Source organism: Nycticebus coucang, chromosome 7 (genome assembly GCF_027406575.1).
Source record: "Nycticebus coucang isolate mNycCou1 chromosome 7, mNycCou1.pri, whole genome shotgun sequence".
Lineage (NCBI taxonomy): Eukaryota > Metazoa > Chordata > Mammalia > Primates > Lorisidae > Nycticebus > Nycticebus coucang.
The window spans coordinates 70,224,307-70,244,333 of record NC_069786.1 but is presented as its reverse complement, the minus strand read 5'-3'; the positions used below and the strand labels follow the sequence as shown (position 1 = coordinate 70,244,333).

The following is a 20,027-nucleotide window of genomic DNA, read 5'->3' as shown; positions in this document are numbered from 1 at the left end:
ACAGAGGATGAGGAAGGAAAATCCTTTTGGCAGAGAGTGAGTGAATTCTCAGGGGTAAGAATTACTACTTAAGTGACCATGAAGAGTTAGGAGGGATACATTTGGGACTCACCAAAAATTTTTGAGCCAGGTAAAGGAAGCTTAATGTATATGTAGAGCAGAAAGGAGCAGGGAAGTCTGGAGTCCTGTCTATGGCTGCAGAAGTTGGCCAGGGCAAAGCACGTCTGTTCCTTTCCAGAAGGAGCTAACTGCCCCACCCCAGGGGTTTCTGAATTCAGAGGGCAGTCCTTTCAAGCGCTTCTGGTGTACTTTAAACTTTGTATCTTTTGTCTGTTATTTGAAGCTTTTGCTTCTTCAGTGGATTATCTGCTTCTGGAGAGGAGGAAAACTAGGCAGCCTCTTGCAGATGAGGGTTCATTTTGTGATTTCAGCAGACAGGTAGCTGAGAGAGACTGCAGGAAAACTTGTCAGCACCTGGTAAGTGGCTACCTAAGGGAGAGGAAGGGAGGAAATGTGTCAGAGGCTTCTGAGGAAGTGATGGCATTGCTGTCACACAGAAGCTTCAGAGGGAGGTGGAGCTGGTTCTGTACAAAAAGTTATGACTTCAGCTTTGAACATGCTGAGTTTGAGGTGAAAGTGAGACATTCAAGAGGAATTTACAGTGCTTAAGGGTATGGAACAGGAACTCGGGTGACAGGAGATAACTAAAGATACGATTTGGGATTGAGTTTACAGGCGAGGGCTGAAGTTGCAGAATGTTAAGTTTCTAGGCAGGCATGAGCTTCTAAAGTAAAGCTCAAGGAATCAAAAACCTAGCTGGAGTAATGTTCAAATTTAGGGGCTGGAAGGAGGAAAAAAACCTCTAAAGTTGCACTGTCCAATATGACAGCCACTTGCTACCTCTGGCCAAATTTAAGTTTACACTAATTAAAATTAAATAAAATTTAAAATTTCAGGGTGGCTCCTGTGGTTCAAAGGAGTAGGGCGCTGGCCCCATATGCCGGAGGTGGCGGGTTCAAACCTAGCCCCGGCCAAAAAAAAAAGAAAAAACCACACACATAAAAAAAATAAGTAGAGATTCTCAAAAAAAATTAAAATTTCAGTTCCTCAGTCACATTAACCATATTTCAAGTTCCTAATGACCACATGTGGTTAATAGCTACTATAAGGGACAGTACAAACAGACACACAGAACATTTCCATCAGCACAGGTTTTTTTATGGGACAGCATGCAAAGATACAGAGAAATATTCATTTGAGAGAAAACCAAAAACCCGATAATGTATTAAGGGAGTGGAGAGTTTTAAGGAGGAAATGTTTACCGTATCCAGTGCTGCTATTGTGTGTAGACTTCAGTTAGGAAGGCAGTAGGAAGAGAGTGAGTTATTGGGATCTTAGACAGGAATGGAAGGAAAGAAAGAAGACAATGGCTAGAGATAATAGAAGGCAATACATGGAGGCTTTTCCTTTTGGTTTTTGTTTGTTTTTGGTTTGGTTGTTTGAGGCAGAAACTCCCTTTGTCACCTAGGCTAGAGGTCAGAGGCATCATTATAGCTCATACTCCTGGACTCCACCAATCCTCCTACCTTAGCCTGCCCAGCAGCTGGGACTACAGGTGCTGACCACGATGCCTGGCAAATCTGTCTACTTTTTATACAGACGGGTATCTCATTCTTGCTCAGGCTAATCTCAAACAATCCTCCTACCTTGACCTCCCAAAGTGGTAAGATAACAAGCATGAACCACAGCGCTTGGCCACATGGAGGGTTTTTAAAGCTGGAGAGACTTGTTCATGTTTGAAGACAAATGGATGGAGGTAAGAGCCTCAAAATCCATGCCTGCCTTTGCTTCTCTTTGCAGCTCTGGATTCAAACTGAGGATAGTCTGTTGGCTACATGCCTCAGAGATGTGCTGCTAGCTCCTCTGACTCAGCACATCTGAGACCAACTCATGATCACCCATCACGTACTCATTCTATCTTTCTTTTAATCTCTTATTTCATTTTGTCAGTTACTTAGTTATATTTGAATCATTCTCTTCCTCAAATCCACCTCTTTGGTCAATCAGTTGCCTAGCAACTTTTTTATTACAGTACTTCTGTCATGTACCAATTTGTTAATTTTATTTTATTTTTTAGTTTAAAATAATTATTATGTAGTATTTTAGGCAAACAGAGCAGTATAGAGTACATAATAATAGTACACTCAGCCTCACTTCAGGTTGGATATAGTGACTTACACCTGTAATCCTAGCACTCTGAGAGACTGAGGTGGGTGGATTGCTTGAGCTCATGAGTTTGAGACCAGCCTGAGCCAGAGCAGGACCCTCGTCTCTAAAAAAAATAGCTAGGCATTGTGGCAGGTGCCTGTAGCCCTAGCTACTTGGGAGGCGGAGGCAAGAGAATCATGTGAGCCCAACGGTTTGAGGTTGCTGTGAGCTAATGATAGCACAGTACTCTACCAAAAGCAATAAAGCGAGACTCTGTCAAAAAAAAGAACAGAAAAGAAAAACTTGCAAATATAAACAAAGCCTATAGGAAACTCATTCAAATCTCATTTTTTTCATACTAAAGGTAATCACCATTTTAAATTTAGCATCTATCATTCCCTTGCAAGATATTATAGTTTACTACACATGTATGTATCCATATATAGTATAGAATATATATAACTTGGTACATTTTCAAACTTTATAGAAATATCATAGCTTTTGACTGTTTATCTTCCTAGCTTTTTTCACTCAGTTTGTTTTTGAGATTTATCCATGACAATCATGTTTCTCTTCATTCATTTGAAATTTCAGATAATAAATATCCACAACTTATTATTTTATTTTTTTCTTCAAGACAGAGTTTTACTATGTCATCCTCGGTAGAGGGCCGTGGCGTACAGCTCACAGCAACCTCAAACTGTTGGGCTTAAGTGATTCTCTTGCCTCAGCCTCCCAAGTAGCTGGAACTACAGGCACCCGCCACAACATCTGGCTATTTTTTTGCTGTAGTTGGTTACCTGGCCTGGCGCCAGTTCAAACCTGCCACCCTTGGTGTATGTGGCTGACACTGTAACCCTATGCTATGGGCGCCAAGCCATTCACAATTTATTAATTCATTGTTTATATACATATATATCTTTTATACATATATGTGTGTTTGTATGTATAAAATTGCATTTAGTTTTTACATTTACTTCAGCTCTTGGGTTAAAATGAATTGATTATATGATGCAGCATTTCAGCCATTTTAGGGGAAATTGGAAAGATTTTATTACTTAAAACAGGTAAGAAGTGTCTTCAATATTTCCTAGTTTTATCCAGTCTTCTCCCAGCATTGTCTTTTTTTTTTTTTTTTTTTGAGACAGAGTCTCACTTTGTCACCCTTGGTAGAGTGCTGTCGCATCACAGCTCACAGCAACCTCCAACTGTTGGGCTTAAGCGATTCTCTTGCCTCAGTCTCCCAGGTAGCTGGGACTACAGTCGCCCACCACAACGCCCAGCTATTTTTGTTGTTGGAGTTTGTCCGGGGCCGGGTTTGAACCTGCCAACCTTGGTATATGGGGCCAGCACCCTACTCACTGAGGCACAGGCGCCACCCAGCATTGTCATTTTTTATTTTTTCCCCTTCATTTAACCTTCTCTAGCTAGGCTTTGGGTCTGGTTGGCTCTTCTGGGATCAGTTGAAATATATAAGTCTGGTTTATATGATTAAAGGGAACAAATTCTAGTATAAGATAAAGGCTGAATCATGAAATACAATATGAATAAAATCTGGGATAAAGGTTGTTACTCATTTAAGTATGTCACACGTTAATGGTTATTAGTTATTAATTTTTTTTTTTTTGCAGTTTTTTGGCTGAGGCTGGTTTGAACCCGCCACCTCCGGCATACGAGGCCTGTGCCCCACGCCTTTGAGCCACAGGTTCCGCCCCAGTTATTAGTCATTTTAAAAAATATATATATTTTTTAGATTAAGAAATAACTTTATTTTTTGTCTGTCAATCTCATGATTGAAAAGACATGTTGCTCCCAGATAGACAAGAGGCATAATCTGAAACAAAATTCTTTCTGAAAATTTAGTTTATGAACTTACTACACTGGAAATCAGAGAAGGATCATAAAAAGCCGCAGTCAACATTTAAAACTGGTAAAACACTCTATCCCAGGCTTAGTAGCAGAAATTTTAAAGCTTTATCAAAACCACATAAGCCACAGAATAGCAACAATAGAGGCATTAACTGCTGTGCCTTCAACTATATATATATTTTTTGAGACACAGTTTCACTTTGTCACCCTCGGTAGAGTGCTGTGGTGTAATAGCTCACAACAACCTCAAACTCTTGGGCTAAAGCAATTCACTTGCCTCAACCTCCTAAGTAGCTAGGACTACAGGAGCCCGCCACAACACCCAGATATCTTTAGAGACTTAGAGGTGGGGCTCACTCTTGCTCAGGCTGGTCTTGAACACCTAAGCTGAGCCAATCCACCTGCCTCAGCCTTCCAGAGTGCTAGGATTACAGGCATGAGCCACTGTGCCCGGCACTATTCATTAGTTATTTGTTATGGCTGGGTTATTTATTATTATTACTTTTTTATTATTATTGGGGATTCATTGAGGGTACAAAGAACCAGGTTACACTGATTGCATTTGTTATATAAAGTCCCTCTTATAATTGTATCCCACTCCGAGGTTACTTAATTTACTATTTAAGTAAAGCCACCTCTTAAGTTTGCTAGTTTATAATCAAGAGAATTTCTTTCTTTCTTTCTTTTTTTGAGACAGAGCCTCAAGCTGTCACCCTGGGTAGAGTGCTATGGCATCATGGCTCACAGCAATCTCTAACTCCTGGGCTTAAGCGATTTCCTGGCCTCTGCTTCCCAAGTAGCTGGGACTACAGGGGCCTGCCCACAATGCCCAGCTATTTTTTGGTTGCAGCCGTCATTGTTGTTTGGCAGGCCTGGGCTGGATTCGAACCTGCCAGCTCAGGTGTATGTGGCTGGCACCTTAGCCGTTTGAGCCACAGGCGCCGAGCCTCTTTTTTTTTTGTAGAGACAGAGTCTCACTTCATCGCACCCAAGGCCATGGTGTCACACAGCTTACAGCACAGCAACCTCCAGCTCTTGGGCTTGGGCGATTCTCTTGCCTCAGCCTCCAGAGTAGCTGGGATTACAGATGCCCACCACAACACCCGCTTATTTTTTTGTTGTTGTTTTGCAGTTTGGCCAGGGACAGGTTTGAACCCACCACCCTCGGTATATGTGGCCGGCTCCCTACTTGCTGAGCCACAGGCGCCGCCCAGTCAAGAGAATTCTTTTTCTAAGACAGGTTATTAACAAGGTCAAAATAAATAAACAATTTTTTCTTGGTAAATTGCCACAACTCAGAAATCTGTCAGTGGACTAAGCTTCTTGTATTGACATGAAGATAACTTCATGACATTAGAAAATTTTAGAATACCAAGGAATGTCAATGTCCTAGATAAAGGGAATGAGATTCCTTATATTATAAAGATATTGGGCCTTTTGTACAACGTAATATGACTGGTGTGGGGTTTGAATGAAAATCATGGTCCAAGCCAGGTGCTGTAGTTCACGCCTGTAAGTCCCAGTTACTCGGGAGGCTGAGGTGGGAGGACGGCTTGAGGCTAGGCCTGGGGGAAGAGCCTATACACCATAAGAAGACCCCTGTCCCGGGTGGCGCCTGTGGCTCAGTGAGTAGGGCTCCAGCCCCACATGCCGAGGGTGGCAGGTTCAAACCCAGCCCCGGCCAAACTGCAACAAAGAAATAGCCAGGTGTTGTGGTGGGCCCCTGTAGTCTCAGCTGCTCCCGAGGCTGAGGCAGGAGAATCGCGTAAGCCCAGAAGTTGGAGGTTGCTGTGAGCCGTGTGACCTGATGGTACTATACCAAGGGCAGTACAGTGAGACTCTGTCTCTACAAAAAAAAAAAAAAGAAGACCCCTGTCCCCTCCAAAATAAAAACAGAACAGAAAAGAAGGGTTTGGGGAAGGTGACTTTGACAGAGACGAACTAAGGTCAAATAAATTTTACCATACAGTATTTATCATAATAATCAAATTTTACCATACAGTATTTATCATAATAATCATTTATTATTACCTTTAATTTTTTTATCATCATTCATTTTCCCACAAAATGATTGCCTTGCTAATCTTTCTGCTTACTACGTGTATTAAACATATGTAACCTGTCGGTATTGGGTAGAGTATTCAAAGTACAGGGTCCCTGACACGAGGAGTCAAAGGACTTTAACACAAGGAGCTCGACTTGCTTTAAAAATGATCTTCCAGGTGGTGCCTGTGGCTCAAAGAGGTAGGGTGCTGGTTCCATATGCTGGAGGTGGCAGGTTCAAACCCAGCCCCAGCCAGAAAACTGCAAAAATAAATAAATAAAAATAAAGATGATCTTCCTGGGCGGCACCTGTGGCTCAAAGGAGTAGGGCACTGGCCCCATATACCGGAGGTGGCAGGTTGAAACCCAGCCCTGGCCAAAAACTGCAAAAAAAAAAAAAAAAAACTTCCTTATAAATCTGTATCAATATTATTTACTTTGTTTCATTTATTTTTTATGTTCTTTTATTTTTCACACAATGGGCAGCTGAATCTTTTAAACTGATCATTTAAAAGACTTGATAGGTTGATTGGCAAGACTGAAAAATGCGAGTTAGAATCCTGTTACTTATTTCAAAGTGACACAGAGCAAGTTCCATAATCTTTACAGTTTTCTCATCTGTAAAATGATAAATCTGTAACACTTACCTCATAGGGCTATGAGGATTAAATAAAGATGTGAAGGACTTGGCACCTAGACAAAGCTCAAAAATGTTACTTTCTCCTTTTGTTAGATTAAGACAAAATAAGATTTTTGAGGTAAATGTTAGAGAAAGTAGGGAAGACATGAACTATGAAGAGAGTTAAGTATACCTAGTTAACGTAAACTAGAATGTTTCTGAAGGGTGATAGTGATTATGTAAATAGAACAAATTCAGATTCTTAGCTCTAGGGCAGGTAAAAGCAGGGTCATAATTATGGCAATAAAGATTATATTCGTGAGATACTGATTTATATCTCAACATATAGTTATGTGTCATATGTGGCTGGTGTCCTGGATAGAGTTGCCACCTTTTTAGATAAAAATAAGTTGAATATTGGCAGTTTCATATGGCCCACTTGATAAATATTCAGGAGGGAAGAAACGCACAAGTAGGGAGTGTGAACAAAAGGGCATAGTCTCTCAGTCCCACAGTGCAGTTAGCCAGGGCGGTCACTGTTTTTAATACAGAATGGCTAGGCTCTTGCAGATGAACATCAAACGATATTTAGGGGCCTCTTTTCTTTGTAGGGAAGAAAGGAGTTGAAGATGAGTGAAAGATTTCATGTCAGTAGGTGTATAGAACCTTGGAGACTTTTGACCTTCATCACATTTCCAAAGGATTTAAGAAAACATATAAAAACAAATACAATATTTTTGTAAAGAGGGAGGAAATAGAAGATAAGGAAAAACAAGGTGACATCCAGATCTACTGTGAACAGTGGCCAGCACTCAAAGCACTTTGGAAAGGAGAAAGTGTAAATAATATCCACCATGAATAAGCAACTGTAATTTTGGGTTCCTATGTAAATGTAGCAATAGGTGCCATTCAGGTGCCTTCTAATAAGGAAATAAATGTCTTCTAATTAAACTGTTTTTCAAGCTTTGACTACAGTACCAATAGCTAAGCAAGGGTGTTCTCTCAAGAGACTATCGTCATTTCCAGCCATCTTTGTAAGATGTTCCACAACAATAACTCTTTCAAGCATGGTCCAAGAGGGTTTTCTGAATGTGACCATAGCAGTGAATGGTATTTTTGGTTTGTGTATTTTTTTGTTACATTTTTTTGTTGATACATAATAGTTTTACATATTTGTAGGGTACATGTGGTATTCTGATACATGCATACTTGTAATGATCAAATCAGCATATTTAGGTTATCGTTTTGAACATTTATCATTTGTTTGAAACATTACAAATCTTGAAAGATTTGTAAAGATTTGTAGTTATTTTGAAATATACAAGATATTAAGTATAGTCAACCTTTTGTGCTATCAAACACTAGCACTCCTTCTGTGTCCACCAATCTTTCTTTACTATCCCCTACTACTTCCCCCACATGTATCTCTTAAAAAGCAGAACAGGGGCGGCGCCTGTGGCTCAGTCGGTAAGGCGCCGGCCCCATATACCGAGGGTGGCGGGTTCAAGCCCGGACCCGGCCAAACTGCAACCAAAAAATAACCGGGCGTTGTGGCGGGCGCCTGTAGTCCCAGCTACTCGGGAGGCTGAGGCAAGAGAATCGCTTAAGCCCAGGAGTTGGAGGTTGCTGTGAGCTGTGTGAGGCCATGGCACTCTACTGAGGGCCATAAAGTGAGACTCTGTCTCTACAAAAAAAAAAAAAAAAGCAGAACAGTTAGTTCAGGTGGATTATTTTCTCTTTTACAGAAAGATTACAAGTGCTTTTTGAATGTCAGAGTAGTCTGGACCAAAAAAAAAAAAAAAAAAAAAATCGATGATTTCTTCATGTCATTTGTCAATTGGCATCATTGAAGACATGAATTTAATTCTTGTGGCCAAGGACTTTGCTTTCAATGGGAGTCCAACTAACGCTTTGCAAAAGGGGCATAGAGATAGTGTACTTAGCCGAATGAAACACATTCCCCATTAAATACCTGAAAATGCCTGAAATACCCTTTCTAGGGAAAGAACTAGTCTCTAGCTAACATATCCAGGTAAGAACAAAAAATGGTAATAGTGAGTTCCCTTTCACCTGTTCCGCTCTTCAAGCCACCTTTCCCTTTTTCTATCCCCACCAACTTATTCTTTTATTTTCTTTTCAAAAATCAAGTGTACAATAGCATACCAGTTATACTGTTCAACTTTTATTTTTTGCAGTTTTTGGCTAGGGCTGGGTTTGAACCCGCCACCTCCAGCATATGGGGCTGGCACCCTACTTCTTTGAGCCACAGGCGCCACCCATACTGTTCAACTTTTAAAGCGATTCTTCTAGTTAAATATGAGACCAAAAGGATTTCCTATTAGAAGAGATCAACCTTATTTTTGGATGAGAATTTTGGGACTTGTTTTTGCTTGTTTGTGGTTTTTTTTAGGTCAGTTCCCTGGAAATTTGATCTAAGAGCCAAGTAACCATGCAGTATTTCTGGTCCTGTGAGCATAGGGGGCAAGTAAGTGTGCTTTGGAACTGGGATGCAAACCTGCTATCTCACAAATGGATTAAGAATTTTTTACTTAGTGTACACGAAATCTAGTTTAAGTGCTTGGACTGTCCAATGTCATCCCCCGGCAAAACTTCATTTATCACACAAAATATAATAATCACAGCAGTCTAAGCACTGGTTCTTGCTAGAGTCAGATTATTTAATGAGAGGTTCGTAGACAGTGTTCCCGTCTTAAATTTAACCTCTTTCTTGGCAACTACACGTAAAGGTAATAGGCAGAGATGTCTCTTAGTTGGCAACACGCACACACACAACCTAAGCATTTTCTTTCAGGATGACAGCAAGATATCAAGGATGCCAAAGAGGGGAAAGGAGTGTTAATCCAATCTAATAAATAAGACTTTAAAGTACAACAAAAATGTTCCAAGATAAAAAGCTACTTCACTGAGATTCACTACTTTAAGAATGTTGCCAATTGTTCACCGGCTTTTTCAGATCTGACTTGGTACCAAGATCAAGAAGCGGGTTTGTGCAACAAAACTGATTTTTTTTTTTTAAAGGTCTGATCCATTGAATACTTATGCACACCACGGTGAAATGAAATATATTTAAAGAGCCTGTTTTGGTGCCACTGGCCAGAATTAAAGCTCTCTTCCCGTGAGTGAGACGACCTGAGATTTGTTGCCTCCAGAGTACGTGAATGTGAGACCTTTTGGAAACGCGAGGCTAAGGGGGATGGGAACGACATGGCTCCGACCGTGAATCTGAGAGCTGAATGAGTGTGAGAGAAAATCCTCCTCCAGCCTCGGAGGAGGGTGTCTCCCCCAATACCAGCTCCCTCCCCCCGGGCTCGTGGGGCGGGTCTGGTTTGCTCAGCAGCAGCAGCGGCCGCAGCAGCAGCCCCAGGGCTGAGCGGCGCGGCCTCCCGGCAGCGTGGAGAAGCAGCGGTTCTGAGAGCGCGAGGCCCTGGGGAGATTCAGCCGAGGCAGCCGCTGGGATGGAGGAAGCGTCGAGTGGAGCCGGAGTCACCGGGGATGGATTTCCTCCCCAGCTCAGCTCCCATACAGCATGGCGAGGCCTGCTCCTAGCGCCTGCGAAGTGGAGGAGGCCTGCGCCTCGGGCCTGGCAGCGGCAATCGCCGAGCGAGGCGGGCACAGCAGGATAACCGGCTAGCCGTAGCAGCTCTCGGGAACCTACGCCGCCACGGCCGCTCATTGTCTCTCCCCTTCCACCCGGGGGGCAAACAGGAAGCGCGCCGCCTGGCCAAGCGACAGACGGGCGCCTGGACCAATGAGCACAGGCTATGGAAAGTGTGGCGGCGAATGAGCGCAAAGAAGAGGGGCGGGAGTTCCGGGCGGGCTGTCACCCTCTTCCCCCCTTTTGGGCTGGAGGCTCCACCTTTTGTGTTTCCCGCACAGTCAATCAAAATAGGAAAAAAAAATCCCCGGACCGCTCCGGCCGTGTCCGCCGCCGCTTCCCGCATCCTCTCCCGCGGCCGCCGCCTTCGCTCCTCACCATGTGTAAGGCGGCGGGGAGCCCCGCCTGAGGTGCCCTAAACACACTATGACCGGTACGTAAAGCCGAGAGAGAGCAACCCTTGCTGCTGCCGCCGCCGCTGTTGCCGCCGACCACAGCCAGCCTGGGGCCACCGCCGCCGCCGGTCCCGGTCCCAGCCCCGTGTGTGCGACCGAGTGTCTGTGAGAGGCAGAAAGCCGCACTCCCCTCCGCCTTCCTTCCCTCCAGCCACCGTCCACCCCCGAAGCCCCAGCAATGCCGTCTCCCCGTCGGGCCCTGGGGCGGGCGGCCCGGTCCGCCGGGAGCGCATCCCCCTGTGTGCGGGCGCGGGCGGGCGTGTGTGAGTGACTGACGGTGCGAGAGGAGCGAGCGCGAGTGAGAGCGAGCGGCGCGAAGGGAAAGGGGAGGAGAGGAGAGGAGAGGGGGCAGGGGCAGCGCGGGGAGGAGGAGGAGGGAAAGAGGAGGAGGAGGAGGGTTACAGGCAGCGGCGGGCGGGGGCAGCAGCAGGAGGGGAGGAGGGAGCCGCCGCCGGAGGGCGGGTGGGGGAGGGGAAGGGGCCTGGGTCCGGGCTTTCGGAGTAATTTGGACTCGGCCCGCGGGCCCCCTCCCTCTCCTCCACCCGCCTTCCTCCCCGCCCCCACCCCTACCCCCCGCGCTCTGCCTGCAGCTCCCGAAAAGCCCGTGAAACAAGAGGAAATGGCTGCCTTGGACGTGGACAGCGGTGGCGGCGGCGGCGGCGGCCACGGCGAGTATCTGCAGCAGCAACAGCAGCAGCAGCAGCACGGAAACGGCGCGGTGGCGGCGGCCCAGGTGAGGAGCGGCTGTGCCCCGGCCCGGCTCCCCCCTCGCGCCGGTTTCTCCTCCCCTCGCCTCTCCCCACCCTCTCTCCTCGCCTCTCCCCTCCCCTCCCCCCGCCCCGGGAGCTGCCCGCCCGAGGCGCCAACGCTCCGACCCCGCCCGCGCTCCCCCGCCCGCCGCCTTTCCGTGCGCGCGTGTGTGTGTATGTGTGTGTGTATGTGTGTGCGCGCGCGCCTTGCCAGGGGTGGGTTCTGGGCGGAAGGTGGAGGCCCGACGCGCGGCCTGACGCCCGCCTACCCGCGGACCGGGGTGCCGGGACGCGAGCGGGAGGACTCGAGGCCGAGGCCGGGGCAGGAGGAGGAGAAGGAGGAGAGCGCGGGCTGGCGCTTGCCCGGGCGCAGCCTGCGAGGATCCAGTCGCACTTCCTGTGCGAGCGGCGGCCCGGCCCTAACCGCCACCCCTCCCCCTGTCTCCCTCTCTGAACCCGCCCATCGGGGGTAGGACACTCAGCCGTCACCGCTCGCTCTGCTGGCCGCTACCTGCAGCAAGATAGGGCCGCCATCGCCGGGCGACGACGAGGAGGAGGCGGCCGCCGCAGCCGGGGCCCCCGCCGCCGCCGGAGCGGTAAGTCCCGCGCGGCCCGTCCCTGCCGAGGCCCGGCGCCCGCCATCCCCGGCCTGCGGCGCGTCCGCCCAAAAGGCCTCCCCGGCGCCCGCGCTGGCCCCGAAACCGACGGGGCGCCTAGCCCCGGGGCGCCCTTTCCTGCTCTTTGGCATCCCACTTTGGGTCGGGAGCCAGCCCAGGCTTTCTCGAAATCGTCACTGCGGCACCTCGCTCAAAATTTTCTACAAAATGAAGTCTGAGAGGGCGAGGGTAAAGGACTCCAAAATGGATGTTTGAGCAATTCGTATCAGTGCTGAAAACTCCTTTGCTGGAACACTACAAAATTTTCAAGCACAGCTTGTCGGCCATAGATAGTATCAACTACCGTGGCCGTGTCTAGTATTTTTGAACCTGGAGCTTTTTCTGCTGGGAGTTACTAGAGCTTACTGAATTAAATTGTAGATTATAACATAAAAATAAGAGTTCATTCTTTGAATTACTTTGTGTACGAAGACGTGAACATTCTTTTGAGTGCTTTTTTAGTGTCCGTTGAAAATTGGTGAATTTTAGTTTTTGCAGACTACTAAAATTAGCTGTAAGTTTCTGAAGTGGGGTAAGTGAAATGTTTATGACCGTTGAAATTAACAAAGTTACTTTGCTCTTTTGAAATTGAATATGAATATCAGTGTTAGAAACAAAAGTATGTCTAAGGAACTGTATTTACAGGCATATTACATACTTAGAGTTGAATTTAACAGGCAAACTATTTTTATTTTATTATGACTAGTGTGAAGTGTGATAGGATTCGGTGGGATTCCTTTTGTAATGTTTTTAGTGTCTGATGTCAGGGGAGGAGCTGGTCGGTGTTATATGAAGACTTAATACAAATAAGCTAGGAACAGTTTTTAGCTTGTTGTGAATTTTACATTTGTTTGGGTTTTTGCTGTTGTGTTAGTTCAACGTGTAGTTGTGTTCACTTATTAAAATTGAAACCTGTCTTCTTGCATTGGTTATGGATTATAAGAGTTGATTTGTGTAGTGTTATAGTGGTAAAGTTTGGTATACTTTGCAGTAAATAGTTTGCGTAAGCATTAAAAGTTAAGATAATGCTAAACTATTCGTGAATATATTTGTAATTGTAGTGCTTCATATTATACTATTGGAATGTGAATAGTTTTACTGTCTTAGTTGTGCTTTCATAAACAGATTAAAACGGAAAAGCGTAAGATTATGTTGTGAGAGATATAATTGTTATTTTTAAACAAATTTAAAACTTGGTAGACCTATTTTATGTAATGTATCTCTCTGGTCCCAAAGTCCCAAAACAAATTGTTTATCTTACCACTGCATAAGTAAAATTGAAAAGCAGATTGCTTCTACTTACGTTTTTATATTGCAAATAGAAGAAAAAATTTCTTGTAACTGTAGTTTATGAAGTTCAGACATCATCTTACAGATGGGAGGAGGGAAGTGAAGAAGGAAGTTATGACTGAGAAATACAAATATGTACGTATGCATGTGTGACTCTCAGGCCTAGGGAACAGGGAACGAATACTGTCTCCAGGCTTAGCCAGCTGTGGCCATATACTTACAGGGAAGTTGTTACCATGTCTCTTCAGAACCTTCTCTGAAATGCCAAATCACTATTGACAACACATTTCCCACCAGCTGAATATGAGTTAGGATCAGTCTAATAAATCTAAGATTTGTTAGTCAAATACATCGTAATTTGTCAATCACAATAAGATTAAAATATAGTTTTGCCAAAAACCTCTCAAAACACATATTTCTTTGTATGTTTGCTACCTGTGCCTAGGTTTTTTCACTTTGAGTAAAATTGGTAAGCATTTACCAGCTTGCTTCTAGATCCTTTAGCAAATAGAAAAATATTTTTTTTCAATTCAAAAATGAACTTAAGACATTTTTCCAGTACATAATTAGAACATGAAAACTTCATGTGAGTTCTTGGGCATTTTTTTCCCTTTAATATGTGCTTAGACCTTATTTACTCAAATTACTGGGAATTAGAGGTTACAGCTAAGTTTTTTTAAAAAATTATATTTTGGGGCGGCACCTGTGGCTCAAGGAGTAGGACGCTGGTCCCATATGCCGGAGGTGGCGGGTTCAAACCTAGCCCCGGCCAAAAAAATAAAAAAATATATAAAAAAAATAAAAAAAGAAATGAATCCTGTATAAAAAAAAAGAAAAAAAATTATATTTTGGAATGATTTTATATTTACAGAAAAGTTGGAAATACAGAAGTGAAAGTCATGCCCATCATCCCCCTTCCTCTAATGTTAACACAACTGGTACATTTGTCTAAACTAGGAAATTAACAGTGATATATTATTAACTACAGACTTTATTCTCATTTCACCAGTTTTTCCACTAATGACCATTTTCTGTTTTGGGATCTAATCCAGGATATCACATTGCAGATAACACTGTTGTTCTTAAAATTAAATGAAAAAATATATATATTGTTCAGCTTTATGTCAGGTTAGCTTGGTATTTTAAGATAAAAAGGGCCTTGAGGGCAGTGCCTGGGGCTCAAGGAGTAGGGCACCGGCCCCATATACTGGAGGTGGTGGGTTCAAACCCAGCCCTGGCCAAAAACTGCAAAAAAAGAAAGAATGCCTTGAAAAGCCAATCACCTTCACTGAAGATCTGCTTTGAATATTTGGGTTTTGAATTTGGAATTTTTTATAAAAGGGGATCCTGACCCAGGATGTTTAGTACGCTCAGTATAATGCTGAGCAGGTTTAATTGCAAAGTAATCTCATCTGTAATGTTACACAATGTGGACTCCCAAAAAACGGTTCTATAGCAAGTCTCCTTTGTACTTTTGTACTTTTTTTTTTTTTTTTGGAGATGGGATCTTGCCATAGAGCACAGTGGCATTGACCATCATAGCTCACTGTAACCTCAAACTCCTGGGCTCTAGCAGATCCTTGTGCTTCAGCCTCCCAGGTAATTGGGACTATGGGACGTGGGCTAGTTTTTAATTTTTTTTTGCAGTTTTTGGCTGGGGCTGGGTTTGAACCTGCCACCTCCGGCAAATGGGGCTGGTGCCCTACCCCTTTGAGCCACAGGCGCCACCCTAGTTTTTTAATATTTGTAGAGACGGAGGTCTTGTTACTGCCCAAGCTGATGGTGAGCTCCTGGCCTCAGGTGATCCTCCTGCCTTGGCCTCCCAAAGTGCTAGGATTATAGGCCTATGCTAACAGCACCTGGCCTTCCTTTGTGCTTTATTAGTAAAGGTTGTGTGGTTAATTTTAGTAATAAGCTAGGAAATAGAATAAAATAAGCAACTATTAACTTGTACACTTTGCATTTGTGTAAATTTGTGGATTATTAATTTACTTCATTTGTACTTCAGTGAAATGAACTGAACAAGTAAATATTATGAAAGCCATTGCTTGATCTTTGATTTAGATTGTAAATTTAGTGTTCATTAATTTAGCACAAAAATATTGGTGAGCTAAGAAATAGTAATAGCTTAAAGAAAAGGTCGTTCTTGCCATTACTTGAAATAAGCCTTACAGTGTCATTCCTTGGGTAGGATAATTGCTTTTATTTGGTATGTTTGAGTTCTATTAGTATTCCTTAAACATTTTAAGAAACTTGACTATTTGTTTAAAAATGTTTCTTAGTTTCTTTCCACTTTAGCTTAACATTTACTCTTATTTCTAGTTGTTCCCTTCGTTGCCTATTTCTGGCTTTTATAAAAACCATTTGTAGGGTGGCGCCTGTGGCTGGGTAGGGTGCCAGCCCCATATACCAAGGGTGGCGGGTTCAAACCCGGCCCTGGCCAAACTTCAACAAAAAATAGCTGGGTGTTGTGGTGGGCGCCTGTAGTCCCAGCTACTAAGGAGGCTGAGGAAAGAGAATTGCCTAAGCCCAGGAGATGGAGGTTGCTGCGAGCTGCGATGCTACATCACTCTTATCGAGGGCAATAAAGTGAGACGCTGTCTCTCGAAAGCAAAAAAAAATTCATGGAAACTGAGAAGTTAGTAATCCTTTCCAAATGCTATATAATGAGTGGTGTATTTTTTTTTTTCCTTTTCCACAGGTATCATCTAAGAAGGTAGACCCTCTTTTTCTTCTCCATCCCCTCAACCTCCTATTTTTATGCCCAGTTGTGTTGGAGAATGCCCTTGTAATGATTTGCTATAGTAGTGTCACTGCTGGTGCCACTTGTTTCACCCCCAGGGGTACAGTAGATTGTGGTCCTTTTCTTGGTGTGGTTATGTGTTTATGTATAGAGAGAAAGAGACTTAGGGTGCCTAAGGTCTTTTTATAATGCTAATGCCAGCAACCATATTAGGTAGTGTTTAATTGTCCAAAAAGAATATTAGAGTTACCGAGAGAAACATTGGTGGGTTTTTTATTTAGTAAAGCTTATGTAGTGGATTATCTTGTTCCTAAACCAAATACTAGTTTTTGCCTGGAATGTGTATTTTATGTTTCTTTCTTCTTTTGTTTCTATAGTGTTCCAGTAGCGTAACATCAAATATTTTTATAATTCTTTTTTGGTTTCAGATAATTTTCTTTTTCTTTTTTTTTGTAGAGACAGGGTCTCACTTTATGGCCCTCGGTAGAGTGCCGTGGCCTCACACAGCTCACAGCAACCTCCAACTCCTGGGCTTAAGCGATTCTCTTGCCTCAGCCTCCCGAATAGCTGGGACTACAGGCGCCCGCCACAACGCCCGGCTATTTTTTTTGTTGCAGTTTGGCCGGGGCTGGGTTTGAACCCGCCACCCTCGGCATATGGGGCCGGCACCCCACCCGCTGAGCCACAGGCGCTGCCCTCAGATGATTTTCTTATTTATCCCTTTCCTATTTGGTATTTAGCATGCTTTATCTCTTTTAGTGGTGTGTTACTGATGAAATTTCTTTTATAAATGAATGGGCTTAGAGAGCTCTGTAGTTTTGACATATTTGGGGCTTATTGTGTAATTATAGAGATAGGTTTAAAATTGATTTAACTTTCATAGAATAATATAGCAAAGTTAGTTTTATTGATCTGTTCTTTTTGTCATTTTGTTCGCAGTGATTTCAAAGTAAAATACCTTTACCTGTTCATTCAGTAATACTATATTGATCTTACTTTGTGCCAGGAATTGTGCTAGGCATCTAATGGATGTTTTCCAAATCTGTTGTCATAATCGTGATGATACCTTGGGATTGCAGTGTTTTATAGTTTATAAAGCTTAACATTTTCTTGACCCCACACAATACTATTTTTATTTTCCTGGTGTTAACATGAGGAAATTGAGTCTTGCTCTAAATCACATACATTTCCACAATTCCAGGCAGGATGAGAACTCAGTTCTGAGTTTCTTTCTTTTTTTTGAGACAGAGTTGTCGCCCTGGGTGGCATCACAGCTCACAGGAACCTCCAACTCCTGGGCTTAAGCAATTCTCTTGCCTCAGCCTCCCAAATAGCTGGGATTACAAGTGACCACCACAATGCCTGGCCATTTTTTGGTTGTAGTTGTCATTGTTGTTTGGCAGGCCCAGGCTGGATTCAAACCCGCCAGCTCTGGTGTATGTGGCTGGCACCTTAGCCCCTGCAACTACAGGCTCCGCACCCTGATTTTCTTTCTTTTTTTTTTTTTTTTTTGTAGAGACAGAGTCTCACTTTTATGGCCCTCAGTAGAGTGCCGTGGCCTCACACAGCTCACAGCAACCTCCAACTCCTGGGCTTAAGCGATTCTCTTGCCTCAGCCTCCCGAGTAGCTGGGACTACAGGTGCCCGCCACAACGCTGGGCTACTGAGTTTCTTTCTTATATATAATATATTCCTGTTCTCAAGCAGAGTTTCAGCTTAAATCATCAAAGTCTTAAAATTTTCTGATTCTGTATGTTTTTTCTATTCCATTAAAAAATTGTATTTAGTATATTTTTTTAAAACTGCAAATATATGTATATATATAGCGAGAGAGAGAGAGAGAGAAGCTGTCACCTTTCGTAGAGTGCTGTGGTGTCACAGCTCACAGCAACCTCAAACTCTTGGGCTTAAGCTATTCTCTTGCCTCTGCTTCCCAGGTAGCTTGGCCTAGTGCCCACCACAATGCCCAGCTATTTTTTGTTGTTGTTGTAGTTGTCATTGTTGCTTTAGCTGGTCCAGGCCGGGTTTGAACCCACCAGTCTTGGTGTATGTGGCCGGTGCCCTACCCGCTGAGCTATGGGCGCACTGCCAAAATTTTTTGTAGTTTTTGGCCAGGGCTGGGTTTGAACCCACTACCTCAGGCATATGGGGCCGGCGCCCTAGTCCTTTGAGCCACAGGCACTGCCCAAAGATTCTTTTTCTTGCCTTATTCTTGTGTTTAAATTTTTTTTTCATCTTTATGCTTCACAGGTATTTATATATGGTTTTCATCCTAGATTTATTTTTAAAAAGTTAAGAATACATCATTTTGTTCCAGGTTTGGAGATTTTCCTTCAATTAATGGCCTATATTACAGGGAAAAATGGTATTATAGTTTATTTTTATTTTGCTTCTGGAGAGGAGTGACTTGGCAATATTTGCTCAGACTTGCCATTTGAGTAGTTATATTTATTTTCAAGGAATTTCTTGACTAGAAAGCTATTCCGTGGTGGCATAGTATTTGCCTATTATTAATATTTTGTAAGAAAAAGTACTTACAGATGCCTTAAGTTTGGCTTTCTTTTAAGAAAGGAAAAGGTACAAAATGTCAATATTGTAAAATTAGTTTGTGTCTGAGATAGTATATTTGATAAATGTTGAATATTTGTAAATGCTGATCATAAGAAATTTAATCTTTAGTGGTTCTCAATTGTATTAAAGGTCTATGGCATTAGGAAGGTTGAGAACCACTGCTTTAGATGAACAATAAACTTAAGATAAGGATTGGTTTTAGACATACAAAAGCACAGATTTTAGTATAGATTTAGGTATTTTTAGTTCACTTAACATGCCAAAAGACTGAAAGGAGACATGATTTGTTACTGCAATGTTGGGAAACGTGACTTAAGCTTGTAACTTCCATATGGGATTGAAGTTGAAGAAAAATATATGACTTTTCTGATGTTTCATTTTGAAATTTAAGTTTAGTAAGTTTAAATTTTTGTATTTAAAAGATTACTGTTTTAGTTCAGGTCTAAGACAGATGTGTATTAGGGCCTACAGTTTCTTGGCTTTTACTTTCTTCCTCCTTTCAGTCTCCTTCATTGGGCTTAGTTTATCTTTATAAAACACAGATGTGATTGCACCACTCACTTGCTTTTATAGCTTTCCTTCACTTCTACAGGATAAAGTCCAAATAGTTTAGTGGGATCCACAAAGCCATTTACAGGCCTTGATAAAAATGTTTAGTCCTATCCTATTCCCCATTTCTCTTCTCTGAATGTGAGCCTTTTCTTTATCCTCTCTTGAACTCCAATCTGTGAATTATTATTTAGGGCATCCTTTTGTCTGCGATTTTATTATTTCTATACTTTTATTAGTGGCTTTATTTTTTTTTTGAGACAGAGTCTCACTTTGTTGCCTTCTGTAGAGCACTGTGCTGCTCACAGCAACCTCAAACTCTTGGGCTTAAGCGATTCTCTTGCCTCAGCCTCCCAAGTAGCTGGGACTATAGGTGTTTGGCCACAATTCCTGGCTGTTTTTAGAGATGGGGTCTCGCTCTGTCTCAGGCTGGTCCGGAGCCTGTGAGCTCAGGGAATCCACCCGCCTTGGCCCCCTAGAGTCGCTAGGATTACAGACGTAAGCCACTGCGCCTGGCCAATGGCTGTATTTTCTAACTGACCATGTGAAATCTTATAATTAATTCTAATATTCCTTCAAATAATTTCTTTGTGAAATCTTCCTTTCTAGTCTTCTGTGTTTTTACATAGTACAGGGAGGACATAAAGTTCATGTGCAAT

The 20,027-nt window shown here is 43.2% G+C and overlaps 1 protein-coding gene across 3 annotated transcripts in view; it reads left to right on the top strand.

Moving 5' to 3' along the window:
- The first annotated feature begins 10,652 nt into the window (after nt 1-10,652).
- Nucleotides 10,653-20,027, top strand: part of SP3 (Sp3 transcription factor) — a 76,599-nt gene continuing 67,224 nt past the window's right edge. For 2 of the 3 annotated variants that reach the window (XM_053597184.1, XM_053597186.1), the window contains exons 1-3: nt 10,653-10,788; nt 11,401-11,543; nt 12,033-12,155. In XM_053597184.1, the coding sequence (XP_053453159.1) occupies nt 10,782-10,788; nt 11,401-11,543; nt 12,033-12,155 (273 nt within the window). In that variant the 5' untranslated portion in view covers nt 10,653-10,781. The remainder of the gene's footprint in view (nt 10,789-11,400; nt 11,544-12,032; nt 12,156-20,027) is intronic. The other variant, XM_053597185.1, reaches the window with a different exon arrangement.